The following is a 10,404-nucleotide window of genomic DNA, read 5'->3' on the forward strand; positions in this document are numbered from 1 at the left end:
AAATTATTAGCAAAACGGGAAGCTCGTTCAAACCATCCTACCTGGTTACAAAATGTATGATTCACCTGTAATTTATTAAATCTATAAGGCAGGCATCCGCAAACTGTGGCCCTCCAGATGTTTTGGCCTATAACTCCCATCATCCCTAGCTAACAGGACCAGTGGATGATGGGAATTGTAGTCCAAAACATCTGGAGGGCCGAAGTTTGGGGATGCTTGCTATAAGGCTTAGCACAGAGCACACGGCATGCTGAACCAAGGAGAAAAGGCGGTCAACCGCTTTCCCCATCTCTCGGGAACAGAGACGTAGCATCATTCCCCCCCCCCCCAAAGAGGCCAGTGCACTGGCTCAGAAGCATGAAAAGGTTTTGCTGGCTTTGCTCCTTCCCTCTCGAAGCCAGAGCACCATGCTGGCACATGTGTGCAGTTCATAGCTGTCAAGTTCTCCCTTTTTAAAAGGGAAATTCCCTTATGCTGAATAGGCTTCCTCGTGAGAAAAGGGAAAACTTGACAGCTATGGTGCAGTTGTTTGGTGGGAGAGATGGGGAGGAGGAGGAGATTTTAAAATAAAAATGGTCCAGACATTGGAGCAGCTGGCATGGTGGGTTGGTGCCATGGAGCTGCCCCCCCCCGGACACTGGTGTTGCTGCCATTTTCTGGGATGGTGCAGGGTGGGAGTGGGGTCAGGGCTCTGCAAATACACCAGTGGAACCCAGCCAGCACTGCCATCAGTGTGCTGGCCTGCCCTCCCCAATTCTCTAAGTGTAAGCAATGTTGGTGTCAAGAGGGTGTCTCCATTGGATGCTTCCACCCACAAAGGTCTTGAAACAAACAAACAAAATATTTCTTTAGTAGAGTTTTTTTGTGTGGTTTTTTTAGTGTGAGTTGTGATGCTTTTAAAAACCTATGTTGCACAAAGGGGCAGCTAAAATGATACTGCAACAGGGGCCCCTCCTTATGAGACTAAAGCAGGGACAACTAATGGGAATGATGTCTCCAGCCCCGCAAAAGGGTTTTTTGTGCCCACCCAAAGACCCTAAAAAACCCCACAACCCACCACCACCACCTCCTCCTCCTCCTCTTAGTCTATGCTGAATGTAAATACTCCAATTAGGTCTCCAGTGGCAGACTGAAAATCAGGAAAAATCCCAGACTAGGCACCTGTTCCTTCAAGGGGATCAGTTAGCAATTTACTATCTGATCTAAGGTGTGATATGCAAACCATAAGAGGAAGCTGAATTCTAGATTTCTCCCCCAAATATATTGACTCTTCACGAACATCTGCCATAGTTGCAAATGGGAAGCAGTACAGTCTAATAATATGTGTGCAACCACAGCAAGGGTGGGGAACCATAGGTTACGCAGGTGTTGTCTCAGGAGTCAGTCAGCAGTAAGTCACACTGTGCAAGCTGGAGTTAACTCTTTATTAGAAAAAACACAATCTGTACAGGAGTGCCAGGTCTAATGAGTGCAGCAACTCATGTCTGGCAGGTTTGCTCTCATAAAGCAGTTGCTGAGACTGAAGATCCCCACCTACCCACAGCTACCTAAGTTCTCTCCTCTCCAGGATTCCCCCCCCCCCAAGCAAACGGAGGCTACGTCTGCGCATCACCAATCTCTCTTCTCCAATCTGCACTTTTCATGCCCCTTCTGGTTTTAGGAGACAAGGGGGAGGGGAGCTTGTTGCAGAAGAAGAAAACACCAGGGAGTCTTCATCAGCCTGACTCATCTCTGTCTCTTGGCCTGTCTCCTATCACCCTCCTGCTTCAGCTTCTGCCTCTGATTCTGGACTTCTCTCTGCCACAGACTCTGCAGGCTCACTAAGCCCTGTTATCTTGTGACACACCTTCTCTCTCTTCTCCTTCTGACCGCTCCTTGTCCTCCCACCACCTCTCCCTGGGCTCTGAGCCTTCTTCCCTTGGTGGTTCCCCAGCTGGTTCCTCCCACCATTCCTCTGCATCCAACAAGTCTGTGACAGATTGTGGGTACTCAGTTATACTGGAAGCAGACTAGTAAGTGGCTTGCCCCCCCCCCCAAAAGTGATCAGAAAATATTAATGCTGTGGAAATTCACAACAGTGCTGCATTTTCATATCTACTTGTATAATACTGTACAATTCTACAATACTGATAGCATTAGACAGAAGATCCCACCCAGTCCCTTGACATAGGAATATATATTGTACAGAAAGTTGCTATTCTTTGATTCATCTTTGATTCATCTGCTCATGTATTCACCAACACAGTCCGTTTCTGAATCCGATGACTCACTTTCTCCAGACCCATTAGAATTTTGCCAGGAACATGAGAGGTTATGAATGTCAGAGTTCTGCATTTCTAGCGCATCAGGGAAATGTTTCGGTTTGAATGCATCAGAAACACACAACTCTTTCGAGTCCGCTGCATCCTCTTCGAAAGGGCTTAATGTTGCAGAAATGTCCCTATTTTCCCCAGATATTCCTAGCACCACAGTATCTAAGTTTATGTTGGAACAGCTGCTGCACTCCAGGTCTGGCTCATTAGTGGAGTCCACTTCAGGAGAAGGGTGAAATAGTTGAAATGTTGGGCATTCTTCTTTGCTAATATCATTCTGAAGGTTGTCTGCTTCAGCATCTACAGGTTCAGGCATTTCACTTGTAGCAGATGAGCAGCCTATGAGCAGAAGGTTTTCTGTTTCATCATCCTGGGGGTCAGCTATTTTACTTGTAGCGGATGAGCAGTCAAAGGAGGGTGGCTCTGCATTGTCCTTTGAAGTCTGGCCCAAAAATACACGTGCAGCATATAAATCATCATTTCCAGCAATGCTTTCACTGTCCTCTTCATCGAAATTGTATCCACATACTTTTTTTTTACTTCCTTGGGTGACCTGGACAGTGTGCACTTCTTCCGGTTCTGTTTTAAAAAGGGAATAGTCTAATTTTGGTGTGATGCTCTGAAAAGAAAAACAATTTTGAAATTGACAGATGGAAAAATAAAATCGATGCCTTCAAAAAAGATGGCGGTGTGATACATAGTTGAATATTAATATTAATAAATAAGAATTGGGTGTCAATAGTTTGGCCCTAATCCCGAAACCTTCCACAGATGTGAGAATCTTTTGGCTTTCATTGGGATTTGCTTCCATTTTCAATAAAGGGGGTTTTGTTGAAAAAGCCCTGAACAGTCTAGTTCTTTCTTCATTTATTTATTCCAGCTTTTTATGGTCTTGAGGCCAGATACCTGGGACACAAGGCTAAATGTAAATGTTGTGGTGCTGTTGATTACAAGTACTATCAATAAATAATAATAATAATAATAATAATAATAATAATAATAATAATAATAATTTAATTTATTTATACCCCAGCCACTCTGGGTGGCTCCCAACAGAATATTAAAGCACAATACAGCATCAAATATTAAAAGCTTCCCTAAGCAGGGCTGCCTTCAGATGTCTTCTAAAAGTCAGAGAGTTGTTTATTTCCTTGACATCTGATGCGACGCCGTTCCACGGGACGGGTGCCACCAATGAGAAGGCCCTGTGCCTGGTTCCCTGTAACCTCACTTCTTGCAGTGAGGATCAAGTGTTAATAGGATAGAGAAACTGGTCAGATTATTTGTCCATCACTGACAGCAGCTTTCCAGGCAGAGAGGGCAAACTTTCATATCACCTGACCCTATATTAACTAGCTTCCACCCTGGGACTGACCCTTAGGTCTTTTGTACAATGAAAAGAAAATAGAAAATAAAAAAAAATCTATATACATACATACATAAGCCACGGTATTTATCTTAAAAAAAGAATCTGTCCAAGGCTACATACCAAGACGCTTGGCCATTTCCTCCATCGTAAGCAAATAACACCGGTTTTATACAGGACAAATAGAGCGAGTACTACTACCAATGGCATTAATATGCCAAACAATGCTGGAAATATAATATGACCTGTAAGATAAAAAGAATGTGATTAAAGAAGTGTGAATATGGGGGCTATTGTGAAACACTCTTGATTTTATTGGGCATGCAGAGCACTAGATTACCAGAATTCATAATATATTTTTAGACTACCCAAATTCGTAATAATTTTTTAAAAAACCATTACTTGAAATAATGAAACCAATAATCTATTATTAGGTTTTTTATTAAGAAAATAATAATCTTAAATTAATTCTCTGCAACCCTTCCCCACCGCTTAATTCATTATACCTGATATATTACTGGAGCTGAGCATAATGCATTTGGGGACAGACGGAGTGCACTGATGATTTAGACTTGTTTTCACATCAACAGCAATACAATAATTTTTATTGAAACTCAAATCTCCAATGACAGTGTGGAAACTCTCTTGTCTGGTTGTATTGACAACACGCTAGAAAAGAAGAAGAAAAAGATTGACAATTGAGTATGTCATATAATGGGCAAATGCAAATATGAGGGCTGGTGAAACACACTTGACTGTTACGTGGAAAGTCTCACCTTTCCATGAGGTCAATGCACAACCTTGCACACTCTTTTGCAGTCAAAGCCTAGGTCATGGGCTAATGTAAGGATACCTATGAAAATGTTTCCTAAACCTCTTGGAAAATACAAAAAGCTATATATAAGTAACATTATCATTTCTGTTCATTTGCTAAATATTTGCCTTGCCAGTTCTTCTTGCAGCAACAGTGTGAAGGCACAGCAATACCAACATAGCCTCCAGCCTTTGGACTCTGCAGGTTTAGCTGCTGCTATGCCCAGTCCTAACTACTGGCATGGGAAGTGGTCTACCTTATTAATCAAAAACATCTCAATCCAGCAATTCCTGCTGCCACTCCAACATATATACAGCCCATCTTGTCTATCTGAATGTCAACAGCCACTGAAAGGGCAAAACATGGGGAGCCGCCCTCTCCATTGAAGTGAATGGGTGAAACCCACCCAGATAGGAACTCTAGGCATGACTTGGATGATAGACAGGGCTATGGATCAGGGGGCAGTACCATTAAGTTTGGATATACCTGGACTAGAAACAGAAATAGCAGCTTTCTTACAGATGAAGTGAATTAATTTTGATACTGTCTACCATTTCCCTTTTAATCATAAGCAACCAACCTTTTCTTTGACATTGTCTCTTATCACTGTGACCGTATAATCAAGCTCTTGGTATACTTGAAGTAACGAGGAGGAAAGTTTCACTGTCACATTTGCGCAGCGTGGACAAGCAGAAATCTCAAACTGGGGTGATGTTAGGCATGCTGTTGAAGAAAGAAAGGAAGAAAAGAAGGAATAAATGTGAATGGGAAGCTCTGCCCTAGAGAAATTAATGAAATTACAATCCAATGCACTCCTAACTTGGACATAAGATCTTAAATGAAATGCTACAACATTCTCCCAGGTATGCTTCTTTCAGATTTAAGGCTAAATAGGTACGGCGAGGGTTCTACAGATTAGAAATTTTCCAAAACACACCTTTAAGCCTCTTAACCTGTTGGCCTTCAACCTTCTTTGATCCTCACTTCTGCTCCCGAAAGCCTGCTCTGAATATGGCCCCTAGTCCTGATCTTAGTGTATGGTGTAGTTTGCCATTCATTCCATTGAAAAGCAAGAGGATGCCCATTGAGAGCTGCAGATAAAGCTTGTCAGGACCACGAGACCTCTTGGCACTTAAAGAACAGTGAACTAAATAACTGAAAATAGTATACTGAAGAAGGATCAAGTCTTGGGGGTTTGGGGGGCTAGAATTGCATGAGGTTGCTGGTGCCAGGGCTCTGCCACAGTGGAAGCCTCAGCAGCATCTATATAACAAGTAGGACCAGGGTAGGGCAGTGGCGAGAACTGGGGATGGCGAGCAGGCGGAGGCAGCGCTGGCACATGTCCCGGGGGCATGGCGCACCGGCCACGGGGGCATGGTGCAGCCACAATGTTATCCCCTCCCCCATGGTGTTGGGGGTGGTGTGCTCCCCCCGCCCCCTTCCTCCGCCCGTGGGGCAGGGCACTGACAGATTTGGAGCCTGCTGGGAGCTGACCTAGTGAAGGTTGACAACTGGCCTCTACCTTCTGTCTTGGCCAGTGTGAAATCTGTGTGGTTGACCTAGGACTTATAGGAAGCATAAGGCATGTGCTTCAAACTTAAATAAGGAGCAAATTACTTACTGTCAGGATATGGACTGAACTGAATAGCTGAAGAATGCACTCCGCTTTCTGTGACCTGATCCACTACAATTTTGTATGACTCGCGGGGATCTGTAAACTCTTTTGTCAAGTTACAGAATGAACGTGTGATATTGGAACACTCTGTGACAATCTTCATATTCAGTATTGGATAACTGTAAATGGAAACAAGAAGGGGCCAATGAGTACTTCCCAACTGGATATAAAATAGAAATTCAAAAGCATCACATGAAAATTGTCCAGAATGCCAGAGTGCCAATCAAGCAGATATTTACTCACCCTCATCCCCTAATTTGATCAGAAGTGTCCAATTCTGTGAGAAGGATGTCAGTGCAAATGTATATTTGGTGGCTTTTCAAATACAGTGGTGCCTCGCCAGACGAATTTAATTCGTTCCACTGGTCTTTTCTTATAACAAAAAATTCGTCTAGCGAATCCCATAGGAACACATTAATTGAATTTCAATGCATTCCTATGGGAAACCGCGATTCGCTAGACAAATTTTTCGTAAAATGAATTCGTCTAGTGAGGCAACCTCCACTAGAAAAAACCTTTCGTTAAGCGGAAATTTCGTTAAGCAGGGCATTCGTTAAGCGAGGCACCACTGTATATGCTTATCTTTCATACGTAGTCTGTTTCTGAGATTCACCCCCTTTTTATTGTTGAGAATAACTAGTTTTTGTTAGCAACTACACTACCATAATCTACCATGTTTCATTACTTTTTTAGTTCATGTGACAGAGTGAGGAGCCAAAGGAAGCATGACTGAGGAGGAAATGCTTCCTTTGGATTCCTCTATTACTACCTCCAGCGATGAGAGAAGGGCAGAGGGCTGTATTTATGGATAAGGAGAATGAGAGAGATGGCTTTCAGGTTTGTGGGAAGGTCGTGCAGAAGAGGCAGTGGTATACCTAGCGTCCCTTGTGCCCTTGGCAAGGAGATGTATTGGTGCCTCTGAAGCCAAGAGAAACCATGGACCAGAAAGTCAAAAAGTTTGCTTTTCATCATTGGTATTGCTCTGCTGCGTCTCTCTCCTCTTCCTCTTCAGTCAGTCAATCAATCCATCTCTCTGCCTTCTTACCTCCCTCTGCTTACTGCTTTCCCATCCAGCCACTCTGAGCCAGAGTGTATCTCCCTGGCTCAAGGCCCTTGGCAGGCGCCAACCTAGCCGACTGCAAGGTATACCCCTGGAAAGAGGGCAACTCCTTTCTTAGTGTTCAGATGACTCAATTTTTATCCAGTTTATGGGTGCATATCTCCAGCCAATACAAAGGTCAGGGCTATGTCTAGAACCAAGTGGCTCCTTCCCTCTGCTGTTTATTGTACCCTAATTCTTGCCAAGCGCTCCAGTTGGAGAACAGCCTTTACCAAAGGTGTCATGGGCTTTGAAGAAACTCGATCTCAGGACGCAAGGGAGAAACATGCTAAGAGGAAGGCACGCTTGGCAAATCCACACCATGATCAACTCCTGCCTGGAAACCAACGTCCCCACTGTGGAAGGACGTGTGGATCCAGAATTGGCCTCCACAGTCACTTACCGACCCATTGTTAAAATCGTGTTTATGGAAGACCATCTTACTCGGCTACGAGTGATCGCCAAAGAAGAAGGCACCCCCCCCCAGTCCATTACTGCAGTTGCTTTGCATACATTGAAGCTTGGCTTGACTTAGCAGGGATTGCACTTAATGATCATGTGACCCAACATGTGCAGTCCCCCCCCTCTACACGCATGTGTATATATATCTCCTGAGGATAATAGTTTATGCCTCTGATAAAGTGAAACACAGTCTGCAAAATCACATGCCATATCAAATGTGTTAGTCTTTAAGCTGCCAGATAACGCTTTGTCTCTGTTCTTCATATAACAGGAACATAACTGAATACACCTAAGCCAATACCGATCTTGCACCCTTTCAGTCATTCACAATCATTTACAAAATGTGGGAATGTATTTTAGAAAAAGCATAGGTACCTTATTGCTCTGTACATCACATTGTAGTGTGTGGGAGTCCCTGTATTATTTCCAGCTTCCCATGTTAATATGTACTCAAAATCCCGTGGCTCCATTTTCAACTTGAGTTGAACCGAGGTTTCTTGTGGTGGGGAAAAAGAACAGTTATCTTATAACAGGTGAGTACAAGGTTTGACAATCATACGTGACGAAATAGCTGTGCATTTTGCTCCCGGTAAGCAACAAAATACAACGTGAACCTGGCAGCAGATGTTAAGTAGTTTAAAAATACTTACCAAGTAAACTGCACAGAGCAGAGATCAGAGCACTGACGTACACTATAAATTAAAACAAAAGATATATGAAATTTTAAAAAAATCTGTTCAATGTAGAAAACACTCTTAAAACTGTTTGTATGCTGAGTGGAATGTACTTCCTGGGAAAAGCACTCAACAGCTGAGATTTGTGGCTTTCACTCCAAATTGTGGGTAGGGTGGTGTTTTGGCTTTTGGAGAAGTTTAATAATGGGTGTTAAGTCAGGGGACCTTGGGCAGGGCAACCAATCACTTCTAGGGTATGTTCTATTCCCCCTTTCCTCTTCCATAGCTCCTAGTAGTCCTAAGCCAATGAAAATGCCTTTCCTTCCATATTCCACATATCTGCACTCTCTCCTTCCTAGTCTTAACATTTTTTCTAAAATATTAATTTTTCTACATTATACTGAGATCAATATAAAACATGTCTAATAAATAAAATGGGCCACATTCAAGTAATATGTTGTGCTGTTGGCAGCCAGTGCAGCAATTGCCATTAGTGCAGTGGGACTTTACCCGTTCCTCCCCCAAAACATTATTCAACTAACCAGACCCATTGAAATGAATGCACCTAAGTTAGTGTCATTACTTTCAATGGGTCTACTCTGAGTAAAAGTTAGTTGAATAGGGCTCAATTTAAATTAGCATGATTTATTCAGCATATTCAAATTCAGGCTTCCTTGGACCAATTTTGGATCCCCCCCCCGCCACAATCAATAGTTGACCTGTTCTTTTCTACAGTCAAGAAACAATAATTCAAAATCAAAAGAAGCTGGAGATGCCATTTAAGTTTCTATAACAGCCACATACACAGTGAAGTAAATGCTCTTTTAAAATGCTTAACTTTGAGAGCATTTTTTCATCTCCTTTAGCAGCTAGGCAAAAGTCTTTTTCCCTCAAGAGACACAGGTACTCTCTAAGCATAATTTCATTTATTTATAAAAGCTGTCTTCTTTCCAGCCTGGGCAGTTTGAGACTAGATTAGAAACATGGCAGAAGTTGAGGATCAAATTAATTTGGCAAAGAAGAAGAAAGAACTCCAAAGGTAGCTGAGACAAGAAGAAAAAGAAAGGTGTGCTGTTAATTTTTTTCTAGATTTAACTCACCAAGTTTGTAGAAATGCAGTTGTCCCATGAAAAATGTCATCATAGTTTAAAATAACATCCTACTGGGTGGTCCCTACTGCTGACGTAACTCCTACATCTGCAATCAAATGAAACTGTTTTCAGATACCGGTAAAAACAATGTTCAACCTGAACGGTTAACACTAAAATACAGCGTAACCTCTTTAGTCTTTAGTCTTCAGCTCAGGAGATCAGCCCGTTTATTCCAGCCGCCCTTTCCTTCGGAAACGGGTCTCCCCACGGAGTTCAAGCCGAGTCCTGCGTGGGGCGCCCATCTCGTTTGGTCCCGCGAGGCGGCGCTGGACGACGCATGAGCGCAGCCATCCCTTGCTAACTTCATTCCCTACTTCCCCTTCCTTGCCGGCCTGCAAGGCCCGATCTCGGCGAGGGTCGGCGGGGCTTGTCCCGGCCACCACCACCACCGCCTGGCTGAGAAGCTCCAGGCTGCGCGGGGCACTCGCCGAGGCGCAGCCACAACCCCACCCCGCCAGCCTGCAGCTCACCTGGCCGCGCCCGAGCGCCCGGCCGCCGCTCTCATCCCCGCCGCCTGCGCCGCTGAGTCCTTGAGGCTCTCCTCCAGGCAGGCGCCATGTCGCTCGCTCGGCAGCCGAGGCGCCTCCGCCGGATCCGAAAGCGAAAGCCACGCGGGGAGGCGGATCTTGTCTTTGCCGCGAGTGGCCGGGCTCGGGGAGGGCGAAGAAGGGGAATTCTAAATGCGTAGCCTACTCGAAAGAGCCCCGTCTACTTCCCATATTATGGAAACAAGTTTAGCTTGGTGGCGCGTAAGAGGCTGGGTGCCGCAGTTCCATCCGAGAGGAAAGAAATGCAGGTTATCCATATACAGTGTATACCCAACAAACGAAATAAATATATTTTGAATGCGT

At 44.1% G+C, this 10,404-nt stretch overlaps 1 protein-coding gene across 2 annotated transcripts; it reads right to left on the reverse strand.

The window, feature by feature from the left end:
• Positions 1-1,410: 1,410 nt before the first annotated feature.
• On the reverse strand, positions 1,411-10,144 carry LOC118085774 (interferon alpha/beta receptor 2-like). Of its 2 annotated transcripts, none has more exons than XM_060273595.1 (9): positions 10,024-10,144; positions 9,503-9,599; positions 8,379-8,420; positions 8,104-8,224; positions 6,114-6,286; positions 5,073-5,215; positions 4,185-4,347; positions 3,802-3,923; positions 1,411-2,931 (listed from the first exon to the last, which is right to left on the reverse strand). In XM_060273595.1, the coding sequence occupies exons 2-9, from the start codon at positions 9,543-9,545 to the stop codon at positions 2,218-2,220; spliced, it is 1,521 nt and encodes a 506-aa protein (XP_060129578.1). In that variant the 5' UTR covers positions 9,546-9,599; positions 10,024-10,144; the 3' UTR covers positions 1,411-2,217. The 2 variants fall into 2 exon arrangements, with proteins under 2 accessions (XP_060129578.1, XP_060129579.1); XM_060273596.1 differs by lacking the exon at positions 10,024-10,144 and adding an exon at positions 9,681-10,001.
• Positions 10,145-10,404: the final 260 nt, after the last annotated feature.

The sequence above is a fragment of the Zootoca vivipara genome, chromosome 4 (genome assembly GCF_963506605.1).
Source record: "Zootoca vivipara chromosome 4, rZooViv1.1, whole genome shotgun sequence".
NCBI lineage: Eukaryota > Metazoa > Chordata > Lepidosauria > Squamata > Lacertidae > Zootoca > Zootoca vivipara.